Consider the following 21,072-nt stretch of genomic DNA (forward strand, 5'->3'; position numbering starts at 1 on the left):
GGCTCCCAGATAAGCCAACCTGCAAAGAAGACTCTCAGACCGGAGCAGCTGCCTAGAAGGAGGTTTCAGATCAGAGTCACTTAGAGAGGCCAGTCTCCAAAGGACTGCCTGCAGTGTGCTTCAGGTACCCAGCTTTTGTTAGTTAGTGGGGTGAGGTCTGCTGATGTGGCTATCTTTCGTTCTTTTCTGCTCCTGTAAGTAACCCCAGTAAAACTCATTCACCAAGTTGGTCAGTGGTGGTCTCTGTACTTTGGCCTGTCACAGACTCCCTGTCTGGGGTGAGTAGACCCGTGGCTCGTGATTCCCCAGGAAAATTTTTGGCCACACAGCAGATGCCTGAAGAAACTGATAGTCTGGGATACACTTTATCTCAGTTCCAGGGTGTTTCTTTTCTGGATAACCTAGAATACATTAAAATGGGCTGCCAGTACACGGGAATACAGAACATGGTATAAGTTGTGGAGTTTCTTTCTGTTCTGTGAAACAGCCTTATGTAGCCGGGGCTGACTTCAGATCTCCTGTGTAGCTGTGACAGACACTGAGCTCACAATCTTTCTCCTTCTGACTCTCAGGTGCTGGGATTTTTTTTTTTTTAAAAACTGAGTTTTTCTCCTTTACCATCACATTCATTGTTCATGTTAATCAGTTGGACATGGCATTTCCAAGCATCCAGACAGCATGAATTGCTCGTACCCACTTTATCCTCCCCTACTCTCCTCCTCATAGGCCCTACCCAGTCCCCGGTTATCAGTTGGGATTTTAGTGTCACCATGTAAGGGAGACTGTGTGCTCCCAGGAGAGGAAGACATGGATGATCATTCTTTTATGGAGAGGAAAGCACCAGTGCAGTGCCCGCACGGGCCACTTGTCTTAGTGTGGCACTGAGCATCAGGATGTGAAACAGAAAATAACCAAGAAAGGTGAGGGTAATAGCAAGGCAGGGGTATGATTTTTTTCTTTTTCCCTTCCTCCCTTCCTCCCTTCCTCCCTTCCTCCCTTCCTCCCTTCCTCCCTTTCTCCCTTCCTCCCTTTCTCCCTTCCTCCCTTCCTCCCTTCCTCCCTTCCTTTCTTTGTTTAAAACAAAACAAAACAAATCAGGTCTGCGATCATTTGGAGCTGCTAGTTGCTGAACTAAGATCACTATCTCTCCCCTCGGTAATAAGATTCTGTCCACCCTGAACCGTACCAACAGTCTTTATTATCCTTAATGAAAGCACCCTTTAAGTTAGGCTTTGGTTAAAGTTAAAAAGTGGCATCTGAGTAGAGCAAAGCACAATTTACATATGGAATCTCCCTTCTCTTCCCTCTGATGAGTTTCAGGATAGTTGCTTTCGATCTTTAACAGTAGAAATTTCAATGCAGTCAAGCCATTATTGGTTTGATCTAAGTTGGTTGTCTTTTTCGGTGGTAATCATCCTAGTTACCAGTGTCAACATAATTGTAGAGAATCAACTGAGTACACTATCTTTTTTTTTTTCCTATTGTTTGGTAAATTTTAATTCACTATGGAAAAGATTAAGGATGAGGACAGATACTCAAAGTAAGGTAATTCTAGACCTGCAGGCAAGGCTTAATCTCAGCGACTGAGTCAGAAGATGGGGCTTAGATTTGACATCTCAATAGAAGCACGGCATCTTTCTCTGCCAGCTGCTGCCTAGTACTGTCCTGAGTCACTGCTTTCTCTTGGAGAATGTTGGTTGTGAAGTCAGTGTCATTTCCTTTGGTGGTATCCCCGAGCCATAAGCAGCTGTCCATCATCCGAGTCGGAAACCAGCCCAGACTAAGCTACAGAGATGGTTCCGTGGGTAAGAGCACTTGCTGCTCTTCTAGAGGACCTGAGTTCGGTTGCCAGATATCAGGCAAGGGAGCTCACAGCTGCCCGTAACTCCAGTTCTAGAGCCATCAACTCCTTCTTCTGGCATCTCTGAGCACCCCCACATACATGGCATAGTCTCACAATACAAATAAATATAAGTTATTTAAGATACTAAAGCCTAATATAATTTATAATAATGTGCGTGCGCGCGCGCGCGCGCACACACACACACACACACACACTTTTGTTGTTGGTTTGTTATTCAAGACAGGGTTTCTCTGTGTAACTTTTGAGCCTGTCCTGGCATTAGCTCTCTAGACCAAACTGGCCTCAAATGCACAGAGATCTGTCAGCATCTGCTTTCTGGGAGTACTGGGATTAAAGGTGTGTGCCGCTATCGCCCGGCACAATACATATTATTTTTATATTGTTGTCACCAGTAGGGATCTTGGGAATAGTGAAAAGCAGCATCTAGTAAAATGCCTAGATTGTGATGTGCACTCAACACGTCCTTGTGATTTTTACATTTTTCTTCTGCTTTTTATTAAGTAACACTTGATGTGAGTCTACTTGGAACAACTTAAATGTTAAACTAGGGATAGATAAAAGTATTGCTCATAAGTTTCATATTACGGGGGAATTTCTGACATTGAATATTTATATGCTATTACATGTTCAAGGGCATAACTAATTATAGATCATTGGCAGGTAAGCAAGTTTACATGTAAGAATAATTTTACGTGTGTGATCTTGCTTTCCCTCTTTCTCTCCCTCCCTTCGTGCCTGCCTTCCTTCCTTTCTTTTAGCTTAGGGCTAGTTTTGAACTCCTTATTTTCTGTCTCCATCTCTTGTGTGCTAGAAACACATCTATAATAAATACTTTTGCGGTATCTTAGATAGAACAGTTTAATTTTCTACATTGGACTTTCCAAAGCAATTTTCATGCCTAGGTATATTTGTCTTGGTTTGTTCTTCATTTCAATGGAGATGTCCAGTTGTTAGAGCTCCTTTTGAAGAAAAATCTCTTGCATTGGTTCATTTTGTTTTTTCACAAGTACCACTGTCTTGGTTACTGCCGTACAGGAAACTGTGGTCAAGTTGTTTTGGTTTTGTTTGCCTTTAATATTTGAGTGCCTCTTTAATATTGTATTACTACTCTGGATCTTTTGTCTATACATAAACAATTTTGAATAAATTATTCTTGTAAAATACCTTTACATGATTTAAGGGATGTGTTGAATATATAAATTCAAGGTGTATTTTTGTCCACATTTCTTTGGTTTCTTTTCTTTTCTTTCTTCTTTTTTTTTTCTTTTGATTTCAGAGGAAAGATCTCACTCTGTAGCCCCAACTGGCCTCTAACTTGTACCTCTGTCCTTGAAGCGCTGGGGTTGTGCATATATACCAACATACCTAGCACCTCTGTGTTTTAATGACATATTTTAAAAAATATTTTATATTTTATTTGTTACGTTATGTTATTGTGCAGTGTGTTTCTTATGGAATTGCCATGCTTGCCAGTCATTATCCCTTCTTCTCATTTGTTCTTCTTCTTCCTCTTCCCCTTTTCCACCCCTGACTGATTCTTTTGGCCTCAGATACCATCTCATCTCTTTCCCTTTCAAGTCACATGTATCCCAATACCTTGCCTTTCCCTCCTTTCCTTAATCCCCCCTTTTCCTGTCTTGTGATCTTTTGCCTAAATTTATGACTTAAACACACAGGGAGATAAAAGCAAGTATCTCTCTACACATAAAATTTTAAGCCTAAATTATGCATAAGAGAAAAAATTTTTCCTGTTAAGTTTGGCTTATTTGATATGACAGAATGACTTCTAGTTCTGTCCATCATCTGACAAGTGCCATGGCCTGTAACACTTTATTTTTAGACAAAAGACTAAATTTGCTAATTGTTGGGTTCTCCATTGCTGGTTCCCCAGCAGATAGGGCTGAGGCAGAGCCTGTTGCACCAGTCTCTCCCTAGGGCTGGGGGTGGTGGTGAGTGTCAAATGACCCAGATGCCTCCTGCCCCAGGGAACACACTGAGCTGGGAGTCTGTTGAAGCAGGATCTTACTTTATTGCATCAGGAACTTATATAGTGCTGAGGTAGTGGGTGGGAGTCTTGGAATGGGGTGAGGTGGAGTAAGGAATAAGGGCCAATAATATCATGCCACGTCAGCGGTGGCTGGGCAGAGGAGCAGCTCCTCTCCTAACTCAAGTTAGGCTCAGTAAGTTACACTGGGCTTCACGAGGCCCAACAGCTAATATTTTGTTGAGTAGTTTCACATCTACAGTTATAGGAACATTTGTCTATAATTTTCTTTTTTTTTTGTAATATATTGTCTGGTTTTGAAAATAAAGTAATGCTGGCAGCCAGCAATGAATTTAAGAAGTATTCCATCTGTTTCAATCCTCTGTTAAAGATTGAACATAACTGTTGAAGTTTTTCCTTAAACAGTTGGTAGAATTTACAAGTGAACCCTTGTGAGTTAGCAGCTTTAATCTCTTAGGAAAAGTTATCAGTTCTTGACTCAAAATGTTTAGCAAATGTGGGTTTATTGAGAAAGTTTATTATTTTTGGAACTTTTGATGGATTGTTGAATGAATCGTTTCAGTTTATCTATTATAATTTTGGACTCCAGTTTATCCATTATAATTTTGGATCAGAGAGGTTTTCATAATTTTTTCCTTATCATTTTTTTGTCAATAAAAATCACAGTATTTTTGCTTTTGATTTCTGAAATTAAATAACCTGTTTACTTATTTCTGAAATGCCCTGGTTAAGGATTATTGATTTTATATTATTATATTTTATTTATTTACTTTATTGAGACAAGGTCTTACTATGTATCCATAGCTGGCTTGAAACTCACTATAGCGACCAGGGTTGCCTTGAACTCACAAGACTGCCTTCCCCAGATCCTGAATGTTGAAATTAAAATTAAAATTAATTTTTTTTACTATTTCTGCTTATTTTGTATTTTAACTTGTGTGTGTGTGTGTGTGTGCGTGTGTGTGTGTGTGCGCGCGCGTGCGCGTGTGTTTCTTAATATGGATGCTAGTTTATTCGTTTGGGACCTTCCCTCTTCCTTTGAGTCAAAGAATTGGGAAATATAAATTTCTCTCCAAGCACTGTCTTCATTGTACCCCACAAGTTTTCCTTAGATGTATTCTCATTTTTCTATAATTCCAGATATTTGTGGCTTTCTCTTCTTATTTCTTTAATTCACCTATTGTGTGCCCACAAAGGTGGTTGTCTCTGTGTATTTGGGGGACGATAAATCTTTCTGTTCTTAATTTTTAGATTATTTAGTTCTTTGTGTTATGAAAACATCATTTTGTTTCTGTATTTTAAATAGGTTAAGGTTCGTTTATTGTGCACTGCATGGCTTGCTTTGATGAATGTGCCACGTGAAGTTGAGTAGAATGTATGTCCTGATGGTGGATGATGTCATCTGTAGATGTTTATTATATGAGGTTAATTGAGCTCGGAGGTAATTGTGTGTTTACCACTTTTGTTCTTGCTGCATCTGTTATTTGTAGAGGACTGTTAAAATGTCCAGCTGCAATAAAAGATCTTTTTCTTTTTGCTGTTATATAATACATTTTATCTGATGTCTTTATATTATATTATTTGACACATACATATTAAGGATTATTATATCATTTTGAAGAATTTACTCCATCTCAAGTAATACTTCTTTTTATTTCTGATTATTTTATTGCCTTAATGTTTGGTATATCTGAAATTAATATAGCAAGCAGTTTTCTTTTGCATAATATCTGCCTAGTATATCTTTCACCAATTCTTTATATTTGTAGTGCGCTTATTCTATAGAGCTAAAGCCACCTAATTTTAACATTACAATAGAGAAAGAAATGACAATCATTTTAACAAATGTTGCTGGGAAAACAGAATATGCACATGAGAAAAATGAACGCTAAATCTATTATTTGTTACCATGCACAAAGAAATAATTAAAAGTGGATCAAAGACCCTAATGTAAGACTTGGAACTTTAACTTAGTTAACGGTGCTAGTTAATATACTTCACAATGTAGACGCGAGCAGTGACATTCTCCAAAGAACTCCAATAACACAAGAAAAATTCTAAGAATTGGCCTAGTATATAAAATGCTTGCAGTGCAAGCATGCAGAACTGCCTTTAGATCCCAGCATTCATATTAGTTGGGCACAGCAGTGGCACACATCCTTAACTCTGGTACAGGGGTGGGGCTGAGTGGTGGAGACTCACCACAGTGAGTGAGATTTGAGTGATGGAGGTCCTGAGGGCTCACCAGCCAGCCTTTGTAGCCAAAACAAATAACTCCAGGTTCACAGAAACCTTGTCTTAAAAATTAAGATGAAGAGGAGTAGGGGAAAACGCCATATACTGGCCTTTGTCTCTTACATGTGCATGTATGAGTAAATGCACTCACATACAGATATGCATGCATGCATATACTGCTTGCACACATGCACACACATACACACACATATATGAAGAAGTAGAAATGATGAATAAATACTAGAAAACGTGTTCGATGCTCTTAGCTATCATGGCAACAGTCCTGGAGTGCATGTGAACAAAGAGGAGCCCTGATTCACAGCGGGAGGGAATGTAACCAGGTGTAGCTGATGTGGAAGTCAGTGTGGAGACGTCAGAATATTGAAGTGGGCACTGGCGCATGCCCAGCTCTATCATGCCTGGATGTGTGGCTAAAAGACTATACACCCTACTGCAGAGAAGCTGTACATTCACGTTTATTGCTATTATGTTCTCTTCATAATAGCCGAGAAATGGAGGAAACCGAGATCTCTACCAACAAATGAATAAGTCAATAAAATGTGTTGCTTCTACATAAAAAGATGTATTTGCTCATAGAAGTGAGATAATGACTTTTGCTGGAAAATTGGTGAAACTGAAAATAAGTATGTTATGTGAAATAAGCCAGACTGAGAAAGACCAGTACCATGTCTCTCATAAATAAAATCGAGGCTGAAATTTGTGTGTGTGTGTATGTGTGTGTGTGTGTGTGTGTGTGTGTGTGTGCGTATTGTGTGTTTGTGTGTATGTGTGTTGAAAGTAGAAGGCAAATAGTTGGAGGGGACAAGGGACTCATGAGGGAGGTGGGAAAGAGAGAATAGTATTATGTATATGCCATGAGAATAGATGGGAGGATGTTGGTTCAGAAAGGAAGGGACCCGGGCTGAGGCCCTTGGAGCAGAGGGAGAGCTGTGGGAGAAGAGAATGAATTAACAGAATATAATGACTTGTGTGTATAAGAATGCCATGATGAAACACATTACTTTGTGGGTTTATTTAAATTAATTAAGTGTTTTGATGCCTAGCACTGCCTAAAATGAGCTGGTGGAGGTACCCAGGCCTGTAGTCATAGTTACTCCAGATATAGAATCTGGAGGACCAGGACTCATGTTCATTATCAGCCTGAGATGACTAGAGACCCAGCTGGACTATGTGAGACCCTGTGAATCCATATCAATCTGTTATATTTTATACCTTTAAATTATCACTACCTCATATTACTGACATCTCAACTTTTTAAAAATTAGTTTAAAAAAAGATTTGTTTTATGTCTTTGAGTGACTTTCCTGAGTATATGTCTGTATTCCACGTGCATATATGTTGCCCGCAGAGGTGAAGACACCAGATTCCCACCCTTACCCTGCCCCGGACCTGGAGTTGCAGACTGTAAACTACCATGTGGGCGTTAGTAATTGCAACAGGCACTCTTGACTGCAAGGGATCCCATTGGCCCTCAACTTCTTTTCAAACAACACTAGACTTTTTATCTTGCCAGGCAGGTGTATTACAATTAACTAAAGTGGACTCCTGTAAGCTTGAAACAAGCAAAGAAAAAAAAAATACTATCTGTGAGCTTTCACTATTTTGCTGTATTTTTCAGTTGCTCTTAAAACTATGTAAATTCCTACTTCCCTGTTTGCTTTAGTGGGTCAGGTTCTTTGCTATCTGGTTTCCCTTTAGGCGAGGTGTTTAATAACCCTCCTCCCTAATAATTTTATTATGTGCATGTAGGCTTTCAGGATATTAGAAACGGAACACTGTTGAACATACTTCAAAAGAAACACATTTGAGTCAATAAAAGTAGGTCATCTATAACTGCTTTGGGTGCAAAGTATTTTGACAACTGCCTCAGGAATGTCATGGAGAAGAAGGCATTCGGTTGCTTCGGAGCAGCTGCAAGGGAGGCAAACAAGTCGGAGTGATGTAAGCTTCTTGCTCTGGGTTCACCTCTCTAAGCCACACTTCCTAGTCTGACTACAAAGCTCAATTGTGCCTGCAGTCCTGATTTACATTTCCCCCGCCAAGCAGCGGAGACATTCTCCTTCTCACCCTCAAGCTGTAGTGACAGCGTAGGACAAGGGCGAAACTCCTCAATGATTCTGCGGTGGGGGAGAAGAGAGAGTTGAGAGAGGAACCACCCTGGTGTCCCAAGATGTTTCTGGTATGTGTGTACTGATTTCCAAGGGGCAAATTTTTATCTGTCTGAGTGAAGCAATGAGATACCACAGGGAATGCTTATTTTACGTTTCTTATCATTTGATTTCTAGGTGGAGCACCAGTATTCCCATAAATTCACGGTAGTGGTTCTAAGTGCCACCAAAGTAACCAAGGGGACCTTAGGTGACATGCGTGAGTACTTGGTTTCATGTGCGGAGGAGATGGGGATTCTGGCTCGGGGCGGGGGGGGGGGGTTCTGGTCAGTGGCTTGATAGCTTTCCCCCTCTTTGACCATGCTTGTCAGTGAATGATAACGGTTCAAACTATTCTGATGCTGTTGGGCATCGCTCAAAGTAGCCATGTACTTTGGCTTTAGCCAAGAGCAACTGCAGTCAGACAAAATGACAATCTCGTGACATAGCTCTGTGGAATCCAAGGTTCTATTTCATCCTATTTGGGAAGAGTGCTGCGTCAGGACTTCAAACAGACTGCCTCTGTGAGGTATTGTGCTCATAGGATTAAAAAGTGCAGTGCGTGGAATTCTTCTGCCTCTGAGTGTGTTTATTATGTATGGGATAGCTATAGAAACTGGTGCAGGACAGCAGACTGAGGATCATGTGGCATTAACTTGTTGGCTGTCTCCTGCTCCGTGCTCAACAGCACTTTGCCTTATTCTGAGAAGTCCAAAGCTCGCGGGTGTGGCATGCAAAGAAACATGTATAAATAAGATAGTAGTGAATTTGTAAGTGTTTGGGTATTGGCATAGTTTGGGAACAGGCGGTTGAGCCATCAGAAGTGTTGGAGAAAAAGCAAAAGTATAATTTAAAACGGCGGGATACATGGGCAGTGTCCTGCTGCTTGCTCGAGAAACACTTCTGGTTTTTCTCTGCCCTCACATCACTCTCCACGGAGGACTTCTGACACCAGGTGTGTGTGGATTTTTGCCATCAGCAAGTAAGCAATTGATTCTGAAGTAGAAATCATCAGTGTGTCCTCCAACTCAATTCAGCGGGACACAGTCTACCTGAAGCTGATTTTAGATCACACAGGTTGAGGACTGAGTTTCTAAGACGTCTCTCTTCTCCTCACTTACAAGCAAGTTGCAAGCCCCAGCTTTTTAACCTGGGCTTCTGAACAACTCATTAATGACTAGTGCTCCCCTTCCTCCCTCTCAGCATTCAATTCATTTGCCCTGATATTGGCTCATAAAGCTCAAGGAAATACTTACCTTTGACACTTTATTATGGAGACATCTGTAAGGCACTTAAATTAAGAGATACAGCCAGGTATGGTGGCACACGCCTTTAATTCCAGCACTCAGGAAGAAGAGGCAGGAGAATCTCTGTGAGTTCAAAGCCAGCCTGGTCTACATTGTGAGCTCCAGAACAGCCAGGGATATGTAGAGAGATTGTCTCAGAGAGAGAGAGAGAGAGAGAGAGAGAGAGAGAGAGAGAGAGAGAGAGAGACAGAGAGACAGAGAGACAGAGACAGAGACACAGAGAGATGAAGTTGTAGAAAGAGAGAGTCATAGAGATCCAGGCACAAGGGCGAGGGGAAAGGGTGCAGAGTTTCCCTGGCTTCTCAAGGTATCGTCCTCTGGGAGCATGTCTAGTTCAGCAGCCTGGTAGCTTGTCCAGGCCTTTGCTTTGGCATTCTGTAGAGACTCCATAATGTCTCCTGCTGATAGAACAGAACCCAGAAAGTCTTGCCTCCTTAAGAGTTCTTCTTGATGTACCCGTACATGATTTTCCCTCTAGGGTGTGAGACAAGTCTCTTCTGCAATCAGTTGGGTCTTATGACCTATGGTTGTGCTAGACTGGCTGGCTAAAGAATTTCTTGATAGCCAAAGGGAAGAGTAAAGTTTCTGTGATCTGCCTTGAGGTTGGGAAATTCTGGTTTCTATGGCTTGTCTTGGAGAAGGGATCATGATCCCGGAGCCATGGAGAACAGTCTGTGCTTGATCATAGCATGCCTGTAGGCTGACACTGCTTAGCGATGAGAGGGGGGAGGAATCTTGGGCAGAAAAAATCTTGGGTGGTGTCCGGCTAGAATAGGCAACATTGCTAGTAAATAGGAAACAAAGGTATGGACTAGGTGGGCATTCAAGCTCTAGGAAGACAGTTCCTAGGAGGGGGATTCTTGTTTACATAGCAGGGGAAATGGATGACATTGAAGTGGCCAATCACAGAGCTGAATTCGACTCAAAATGTTCTGACAACAGTAGATTAGATGTTTAAAAATAATTGAATAGTTTGAAAAAGAATGAGGAAATGGTTTTGTTTTTGTTTCTAAATAATAGGAATGACTTGAGCTTGCTTGACATATTGATGGTAAAGCCAAGAGGGGAATGTTAAATACCCAAGCCGCTAGTGACTGCAGGAGAACCAGGAGGTTGGTGGATGTTTGAATTAGGGTGGATGAGCCTAGCATCTAATGGCATCAGGAGAGCTGAGCATAACAATGGCAATTTCTTTAAACCTAGTCGGAATCACCAGTTTACATGGTGGAATGATACTCTTTTGTCTGCCCCGCCTGATGCCCCTTGTCAGTGTTGTCCTTTGATCTTTGCGGGTTTTTTTTTTTTTTGCCCTTTTGTCCTTTTAAATCACAATTTTCAGTGAACTGAAAAGAACACATAGCAGATACATTGCAATGCCATCACTTGCTATTTCTGATATCAGCAATCACTCCCTGGAGAGAATGGCAGCTACCTTGCTCTTGGCCAACTAAGGATTCCTTAGTCAAAAAAGCCTGAGAGTGGAACAGGTCAGCCGTTAGATGAAAAGGCCTTTCTTTCTTCTCTTAAACACTGTGCCAATAGCTTGCCGGCCATGCAAACAATCGACCTGATTTGACTCTTACAGACATAGCCATTCTCTCTTAGTCAAAGCAGCAGCAGTCTTCTGTATCAGTGCTGATCCTATTGTGTAGACTAAGGGTGTGGCTATGCTTAGGTTGCGGCTCAGACTCACTGTGTATATATATATATCGGAGTATGGCTGTGTGGACTCTGATAGTCTAGACTAATAGTACCAACTCTGACAGTGTAGACCGATAGTCTCACCTGGTGTGGACTGGATTCCTTTGGAACCTGTGATAATTACTTACTGTATTACTCCAGGATCTAGACTCGTGTGATTAAAGCTGTGTTGATTTCTGTGCCCAGAGTGGACACAGGTTAGGACACTGGACTCCAGATAAGCTTCTTTTAAAGTAAAGGGCCCATGGAAGGAATGGCCACTGGATATATGTGAATGGCCACTGGATATACGTGAAAGGCCAGAGTTAGGGCTCAGTGATCAAGTGTTTATTCAGTGTTCCTAAGACCTGGAAGACCCAGAGAGCAGAAATCTCTTTATTCCATTTGATTTATTTTATATATGTGAGTGTTTTGCCTATGAGTGTGTATGTGTCTGTGGAAGTCAGAAGAGGGGTCTGGGTCCCTGAATCTGGAATCACAGATGGTTGTGAGTCACCATGTGGGTGCTGCGAACCCCATTTGCAAGAACAGCAAGCTCTCCTAATTGCTGAGGCACTCTCCAGCCCCACCCTACTCCCATTTTTTTGCTGCCTGCATTTAACAGGTAAATTTCCATAAAGCTCTGCATGTTGGTGAGGAAGAATGATGGCTAGCACTTTTGATGTATGATTTTTTTTTTGATGGATGGGGCACTGATGCCAGCCTCTCGTATCAGTTAATGATGCTACAGAAGTAGGAATACACAGGGAGAGGAAACAGGGGGACCTTAAAAATAAAACAACTTCATGGCAAGTTTGCTTACAATGGGAAGGGAATAGACAGGGTCGAGGCTACAGTGAGGAAAGGTATAGGACCCTCTCTCAGGTGATGAACTTGAGCTATCCAGACTCCCATGTGCACCCGTTTGGTTGCAATGACTCCTGGGAGATAGACAAATCTAAGAAATGATGACAGTATTTGAAAACCATAAAACTTTTACAAACATCGAAGACCCAGAAAGTCAGGATAGCAGAGCCCTATATCCTCTTATGTTCTCTACGGTCTATATTTAAAAACAAATTTCCATTAAATTCTCCATATGAGTTAGAGAATGCTACTGTGTTGCTTTTGTGTGGTGGTCTTTCTCAAGCCGACCACGTATCAGCTGTTCCTGTATCCTAATATGCTTTGTTTTAAATAATACTAAGTTCATACTTATCTTTGTTTTATCTACTGATGAATCATCCCTTCCTCCCTCCCTCCCTCCCTCCCTCCCTCCCTCCTTCTTTCTTTCTTTCTTTCTTTCTTTCTTTCTTTCTTTCTTTCTTTCTTTCTTTCTTTCTTTCTTTCTTTCTTTCTTTAGTTCAAAACAGGATTTCTCTGTGTAGGCTTTGCTGCCCTTAGACTCACTCTGTAGAACGGTCTGGCCTCATCCTCACAGAAATTCACTTGCCTTTGCCTCCTGAGTGCTGGGATTAATGGCATGTGCCACATTGCTGGCGAATCATCCTATTCTTAATAGCCACAATTAGAAATAACACTCTGCATTGCTTAACTGTCATATGAAACCAGAGGCATCCCGTCAGCTACCTTGTTAGGGAGGAAAGCTAACTTTTATTTTGAATCAGGTTAATAACCAGGTTGACCTGGAACTCAGCAGGCAACCAGGCTGGCCTTGAATGTGTTGTCCTCTGGTAGCACCTTGGTACTGAGGTTGCAGGTGTATGTCACCACATCCTGTTCCAAACTGGCCTCCTCCTTTGAGACTTTTTGCCTCTGGATGAGCCGAGAACAAGATAGTTGTGAGTCTCTTCTGGGCATGGCTGCTGCTGTCAGAAGAACTGAATGTTGATACTTCTTTGTATCGTCTGTACCTCATGACCCAGTGCCAGCCACTCTCTGTTTTATTATGGTCAAGGTTGACAGAAGAGCTGTTTGAAATTCAAATGTGCACCTGGCGAAGATCATTGCCACATTCTGATTTCTAACATGAAATAGTTTGTCTTAAATTGATATGCTCTTACTTTTGAGGTCACACTCAGTCATTTTTATATGTGCCATGTAACAGGCAGCGTTCATACATATGTTAGGATTTAAGTGTTGGTGGGTGTTCTGCTCAGTTCTGCTTTGTTCCTGTGCTTTGCTAGCAGAAGGTGTGCATGTGAGTGATGGCCTCAGTGACGGCAGGCTTTCAGCCAGTAAGAGTCTTCTCTCTGTCTACACAACCCTGAAGATGAACTGTAGAAGTTAGCTCGATTCACGAACTAACCAGGCTAGCTAAAAGATAAAACAATTATATATTTTATTATTATAAGGGAAAAACTATCGAAACAGGAACGGGAAGTCCAAACTCAACTGTGCCCCAAGGGAACCACACAGGAAGAACGTGCCTGGGGCATGCACCCATTTTTCTCCAGGTCCCAGAAAGCCACACCCTAACTTGGTGTCACCTCTTAAAGATAATTGGTTAGCAAAGCTTCCCCATCACCTCCCCCTTTTGTCTAAACAAGAGCAATCCAAACCCAATACAAAACTATATATAATAGGAACAGATACCAAGTATAAAATTACAACCAACATAAACAATATTAAGCAAGGAATACATGGCAAATGTTTTAATAAACATTCTATTCCAAAGAGTCTAAGTCTTGCATCAGAAATAATCTTGGGTAAATCATAAGAGGAAGGTAACTACCACTATCTAATCTTCAACCCCATCGAAGGCCTGAGAAGGGAGATAATATTAGTTGAGTATGCAGGAAGTGCAATCAAGCAGCTTCCAAAGTGAACAATATATGACAAAGAAAATTAACTCATTCCAAATTTCTGTTAATAATTTTTCTTAATGAGATTCACCAATTCATCTTTACTACTTTTCAAAAGTAGGCAATATTTATAGTGATATCTAGTAAAGTCTTCCTTGAGGATTTCATGGTTTGACAAGAATGTAATCTGACCAAAAATTAGAACTATCATTTGATCAAGCAATTCTTTTAATGAATAAACATTCAGGGGGAGGGAACTGGTGTATTGAAGACACATCAGCATTTTCATGCCTCCTGAATCACTACATAGACCACTAAGGTAAGAAAACATACAAAAGGTCCATGGAATGAACAAAAAGAAAGTTTAGTGTGTGACTATAGACAGGGATCATAAGTTGACAATATTTGTTGATTAATGGTGCATATTAGAGCTTGACTCCCAACACCCCTGTAACTTGTAGGTATCCTCCAAATTACTGTAACTCTAGTCCTTAGAGGGATGGAAACAGGAAAATATCAGGGTTTTGCTAGTTTGGGGCTTATCAAATAAAATGCAAACCCCAGATTCAAGTACAGAATCCACTTCAAAAGAGTAACTGGAAAGTAATAACTGGAAAACCCAAAATATTCCATTGGTCTCCATATATGTACACAGGCTTGAGCACCTCCCCCCCATACATGTCAAGTACATTCACTTCTATACAGATAAATAACTCTTTAAAAAGGCCAGCCACATAAGACAATCTCTTGGTATGTAGACAGTTTAAATTTAATGCAATTTCAACAATTAATATTGTTATATAAAGAAGGATGCTTAAAAGAAAGAGCTCAGAATTGAGAATAACAGATGGTTATTTATTTAGTGGTAGACTCACAAATCAGAATCCTCTGATGGGAAGGAGAAGAGAAACTGAATCCCGCAGCTGGAAAAGAGGATGGTTGCATGCTTTACATCGGCATAAGTAGTATAAGAGGCCATGCCCCAGTGGGCGGTTAACTTAAAGGCTATTATTGGCTTTATCATTTCTTACAGCACCTCCCCCTTTTGTTTCAACAATAGAGTTCTAAGCCTAATATAAAACTATATACAATAGGAGCAAATATATTCAATAATTATCCTATCCTAATGAGTTTAAGTTTGTATAATAAATAACATGGGTGGGGCTATTGAGCATTCCCTGTGGGAGGATAGTTCATTGATCTATTCTAGTAGGATAAGAATTATAAGTAGGCACTATGAAGGCAAATTTTTTCCTATTCTTTTCTTGTAAAGGTATATTGAAGAAACAATCCTTTAAATCAATAACTAGGAGAGACCATCCCTTTGATAACAGAGAAGACAGAGGAATTCTAAATTGTAGAGGACTCAAAGGTTGAATTACCATGTTGATGGCTCTTAGAACTGTCATCATTCTCCATTTTACAGATTTCTTTTTAACAACAAATATAGGGGAATTCCAAGGGCTGGTAGATTCTTTTATATGTTGAGTTTCTAGTTTCTCTTGAACCAGCTGTTCTAAAGCCTGCAACTTTTCCTCAGCTAGAGGCCACTGTTTAACCCATATTGGTTTCTCAGTTAATTATTTTAAAGGTAGGGCCATTAGTACCTCTGAAGGTTTATAGATTGCTTTCTGTTCTTGTTCAACCCAAATGGCCAGTGACTGTCACCTAATATATCTTCTAATATTTTCCCCAGAAGCATAAGTTTTTGGGGCTGCAAGAATGTTAATCTGTGTATTCCATTGCTGAAATAGGTCACAGCCCCACAAATTCACTGCGATATTAGCAACATATGGCCTCAGCCTCCCTCTTTGTCCTTCTGGCCCTGTGCATTTGACCCATCTCATGTTTTGTTTTACTTGAAATACGGTTCCACTTACTAGGGAATTAATATCTACCTCTTGAAGAGGCCAATTCAGATGCCATGATTCTGGGGTAATGATACTTACATACACACCCATGTCTAGTAAGTCTTCGATAAAAATGCCATTTATACACACTCTTAACTTTGGTTGTTGATAATTTATAGAAGTCTGCCAGATATACATTTCCTATGTCCTACTGGAGTGTTTGATTCATCCTCCACATCTATTCCCTCAACCAGACCAGTATGTCTTTTTTTTTTTTTCAGTAGGCACTGGATTTTTTAATTTTCCTGGTGAGACACATTCTCTACAATAACTGGGAATGATTAGATCAAGTTTGTCATGGGGGTCTGAAAGAGGCCCCCCAAGGAGTTTCCCAATGGTATCGGGTTGCCTTATCTGCCTTTTGTTGACCTACATCCAATGGTCCAATGTTGGCCTTTGCCACACCTATATGTACCTGAAGGCTGAGTCCTCCTATTTTTGCAATTCCCAGAGAAGACATTATTCCAAGGAATTCCTTGTCTATAATCTCTTCTCGATTTCCTATTCTACCACAATTAAAACATTTGGTATTTTGATGTCTCCTCATACCATTGTAAATTGCTCTTTCTACCCAAGCTTCAGTACTATTGTCAGGTGCTCAACATTCATTGTATGCAAGATCCATTTATCCATTGGTGCTGATCTGACTTTTAATGGCCCAAGAATCCTTTTGCATTCGAAGTTGGCATTCTCAAAAGCCAAAGATTCAATTAGTACACTTCTAGCTTCTGGGTCTGTTACCTTTATCTGTACAGCCTTAGTTAATCTTTGTGAAAAGTTACAAAAGGGTTCTCTCTGAACCTGTTTAACCCAAATATGATTCAATTTTCTTTCTTAGTTCCTGAATCATTCCCCAAGCATTTAAAGCTGCTGTGCTACATAGGGGCAAGGTGTGTTCATGGTAGAACCTGATCCTGAGGATCAGAGTAAAGTCTCTCACCCAGAATTTGATCTTGAGAAATCTAAAGTCCTTTTGCTTTTCCCTGATGCTTTGAAATTTTCACTTCTTCTCTCTAGTAACAATTCCAAAGCAACTGAGGTTATGGAAATCACCAAAAAGTTTCTTAAGATATTATATAACATGATTTTATAAAATTGGCTTAAAAGTAAGTTCGAATCTGTCCTCAAGTGTTTCTTTTTAAATGTCCTCATAAAGCTCTGTCAGCTCCTGAATAATGAAGAAAATGGTCTACTTATGATTCTGTACGTATATTTAGAAGCTCTAAAACTTACGGGAAAAATCTGCAGAGGAAAGTACCCAGTGTCTAATAAAGAAGCTGAGAAGAGTCTTCATAGCTGGGCTTGGTGTAATATACCTGGAATCCCAGCACTCAGGAGGCTAAGGCAGGAATATTTCTATGACGAGGTCAGGGCCAGACAGGACTGCATATTATGACTGCCTCAAAGACAAACAAACAAACAAAGACCTCTATAAATATATATAATATTTATATATTTAAAAAACTACATCAATAATTAGATACCTTGAACAAAGTCCAATACACTCAATGCCTTATCTCTTCTCAGAGAACAAAGCTTGGTTTTACCTAAATCTAAACCCTAAGAGTCCACTATCACATGACTTACATATTCCCTGGCCCTTTTTAAAACTAAGGAGCGAGACTCAGTGCAGCTACCCCGACAGTTGCCCTTCAGTTATTTGTTTGCTTACAAAATTAGTTCACTGATGGGGATGCTTTGTTAACCAATTATCTTTAAGAGGTGGGACCAAGTTAGGGTGTGGCTGTGTGGGACCCACAGAGAAAAAGGCACACAGCTCAGGTGCACTCTCATTGAGGATTCCAAGGTGTGAAGTCTGTTCAGTAAAGATAACGTCTCATCCTTGGACAAAATTTTTATAACATGCATATTACCTTCCTGGAGAGACATTCTGTCAGTCAATCTATCAAACCCTTCAATAGAGTCTGATTAATACATTTAACAGTATGAAGTCTCTCAGACAATGTCTTAGCACCCTCTGTTATTGACTGGGTTTTGTTTGCCAAATTGATTGTATCTTTCTCCAGAGTGCTGAATTTCCCTTTGGGTTAGTAATTATCAGTCTGTGAAGACTGTATCATTTCTAAAAGTGTCTCATTCTTGGCCCTATTATCAAACCATGTTTCTAAGGAGAAAATATGATGGACAACGCTAATCCTCAGAATCAAATAGAGAAATGTAGGAGGGAAATAATATAAACCTTGTATAACATTGTACATGGTATAAGTGAAAAAGCTATTGAACTCTTGGATGGTTAAATTGTCCATAATCTTGCCCTTTTAAATTATAAATTTATAATCTAAATATACATACAGAATCATAGGTAGACCATTTTCTTTATTATTCAGGAGCTGACAGAGCTTTATGAGGATATTTAAAGAGAACAAAAACACTTGAGAGATTTGAACTCACAGCCAATTATATAAAATTATGGTATATAGTATCTTAAGGAACTCTTTGGTGATTTTCATAGCCTCAAGCTTTTATTTTTTCATACTATCTTGACATATGGGAAAACATTATTTTATTTCCAATGAGGTTATAGCAACATTGAGTTCCTAATTTTTTTTAAAACTTTATTTATTTATTTAACTTTATTATGTTCGTTGGTGTGAAGGTGTCAGATCTCATGGAACTGCATTTTCAGACAGTTGTGAGCTGCCATGTGGGTGCTGGGAATAGAACCCGGGTCCTCTGGAAGAGCAGTCAGTGCTCTTAACTGTTGAGCCATCTCTCCAGCCCCTGAGTTCCTAATTTTTAAGTAGCTATTCAATTTGTAGGTTTGGGGTTGCACACATCTCTCTAAAACATGTGTATGAGATCTCAGTGTACATGTGTTCACCAGCAAACCTTATTAAAAATTTGAATTCTGATTCTGCAATTCTATGAAATAGATGAAGTTTTAACATCTAAGTGATATGGTCATCAAGGATCTATTGAGCTCTTTCAGGAGGCTGGTCTGGGGGTGCTTTTACCTGTCTTCACTCATCCTGAGATCCACAGCTTCCATATGGTAGAGTGGAGAAAAGGTCCAATTCTCTCAACTTTTACTGGTTTTACTTTAAAAATAAATACCACAAAGACTTTACTATATTTTATTGTCCAATTCATATGAAGACTGCCTAATTATGTGACTCACAAGAGTATCACCAAGAAGACAGATAGAAACAAACCACAATGGCATTAATCCTGCCTCACAATTCCATTCTTCAGTCCTGAAGTTTCTTTGTTATACTGGAATCACGATTAAACCACATTACTATCAGTGAAATGAATTCTTCCTTTCTGTTGTTCCAAAAACCTCAGTGCTTGCTCAGCGTCCAGTGATCACACTTTTGTCAGGTCCTACATGCCCATGAATATTCACAAAAGCCCCCGTCCTGCCATATATGAAAGATTCTTAGTGTTGAATGTTCTCTCATCTTCATTTGTGATTATATTGCCAGGTACTTTCTCTTCCTTGAGCCACTACAACATCATAAAAATTGTTTTATTCACCTGTGCAAGTAGCTTTGGTTGACACAGGCCGTAGGAATGTGTTGACCATGTCAAGTTTAGAAAAATCTTCGCTATCATCATTTTTACATGTTGTCAGAGAGCATATAAAGAGCAAAATCAAGTTCACTGTCAGAATGCAAATATTCTTAAAGATTTACCTATTTGTATGTATGTGTGTGGGTGGGTGAATGGGAATGTGTGCTTGTGCATTTGTGGAAGTTAAACCTGGGTGTCAGGTGTCCTTCTTTATTTACTCCACCTCTTTTTTTTTACTGTCTGAGGCTCTCTTAGAATCCTAGAGCCTGAATTGTTTTGGCTAATCTAAAAGCCAATAATTCCTAGTTATCTTCCTGTCTCTGTCCCTCTTGATGCCTTTTTTATTGCATGGTCTTGCTCTAAACCTCTGCCCTCAGGATTTCTCTGTAAGTGAAAGAGCTAGGCCATCTCTTTAGTGCCCTGGAAGAGTTTTCATGACATGCTTTGTTTGTACTGCTTTATGACCTTGAGGAAAGAGACACACTTCAGTTCCTTTTCTGTCTTCAAGGTAGATGCCTGGTTAAGGAGGAATCAGCTACTGTCGTGAATTGCTACTTAAATAATGCAGAGCAAACAACTATGACTTTTCAGAAATAACTTTCAAAAAATGTTTTAAAATGGTTTTGACTACATGTCCATGTAGAAATATTTACAAATACTGTTATTTTTGAATCATATTTGTTATATATTTTATTGTCCATTGAACAGTCATTCTTAACACATCACTGTGTATTGATGTGACTATGTTCATACTCAGGGACAACAAACACTCACTTAACATTTTTCTAAATCATGTTAACTTGATTCTGATCCTGTTCTGGTCAATTTGACACAATCTGGGGTCATCTGGGAATGACTGGACCAGTGATTCTGGGTCATATAGCAAAGCTGACTGAGCAAGGCATTGTGATCAAGCCAGTCAGCAGCATTCCTCTATGGCCTCTGCTTCAGTTCCCTCCTCTAGATTCCTTCCTTGACTTCCCTTTGTGATGGACTGTAAGTACAAAATGAATTATACCCTTTCTTCCCCAAGTTTCTTTTGGTCTTGGTATTTTATCATAGTAATAAAAAATAAAGTTGATATGAAGCCCCAACTCACTAGAGGTGAGGGGAGTAAGAGTGATCCTCCCTTTCCTAAGAAACTGCAAGAATCCTAGGTATTTAGAATTGCCTGTGCCCTAAGAGGAAGGCCTGCTACAAGCTTCGGTGGTGACCACCACTGGTTTCCAATCTTCAGTTACATGTGTTTATGGATCCTGGCCTTCTGCTTGTGATAAGAAATGGAATGCCCCCGTCAAGGGAAGACTTCTCTATAGTCTGTACAGCAGTATCAGGAGCTTGTGAACATCCAGGGGTTATGGTACTGAGTCCAGATCCATGGCAATCCAACATGCATCATCACACAGTTGATGAGAAACAGGTTCCCAACAATACTTTAGAATGCAAGGGAATTTAAACCCAGGTGAATTTCAGGGAAGCCTGTCATCTTTTATACAGCGCTCCCCCTCTTAAAAAAAAAAAAAACCTTGTGTGTGTGCACATGCACGTGTGCATGTTCATGTGTGCTGTTTTGTGTGTATGCCATAGCGCATGTGGAGTTATAA

General features: G+C 40.0%; 1 protein-coding gene across 1 annotated transcript in view; it reads left to right on the plus strand.

Annotated features, from left to right (window-relative positions):
• Pla2g4a (phospholipase A2 group IVA) overlaps nucleotides 1-21,072 on the plus strand; it is a 141,080-nt gene that overhangs the window by 35,735 nt on the left and 84,273 nt on the right. Inside the window, exon 3 of the mRNA XM_050162916.1 lies at nucleotides 8,411-8,492. Within this exon, the coding sequence (XP_050018873.1) occupies nucleotides 8,411-8,492 (82 nt within the window). The remainder of the gene's footprint in view (nucleotides 1-8,410; nucleotides 8,493-21,072) is intronic.

This window comes from Alexandromys fortis, unplaced genomic scaffold, assembly GCF_014885135.2.
Source record: "Alexandromys fortis isolate MF-2015 unplaced genomic scaffold, M_Fortis_MF-2015_v1.1 scaffold_126, whole genome shotgun sequence".
Taxonomy (NCBI): domain Eukaryota; kingdom Metazoa; phylum Chordata; class Mammalia; order Rodentia; family Cricetidae; genus Alexandromys; species Alexandromys fortis.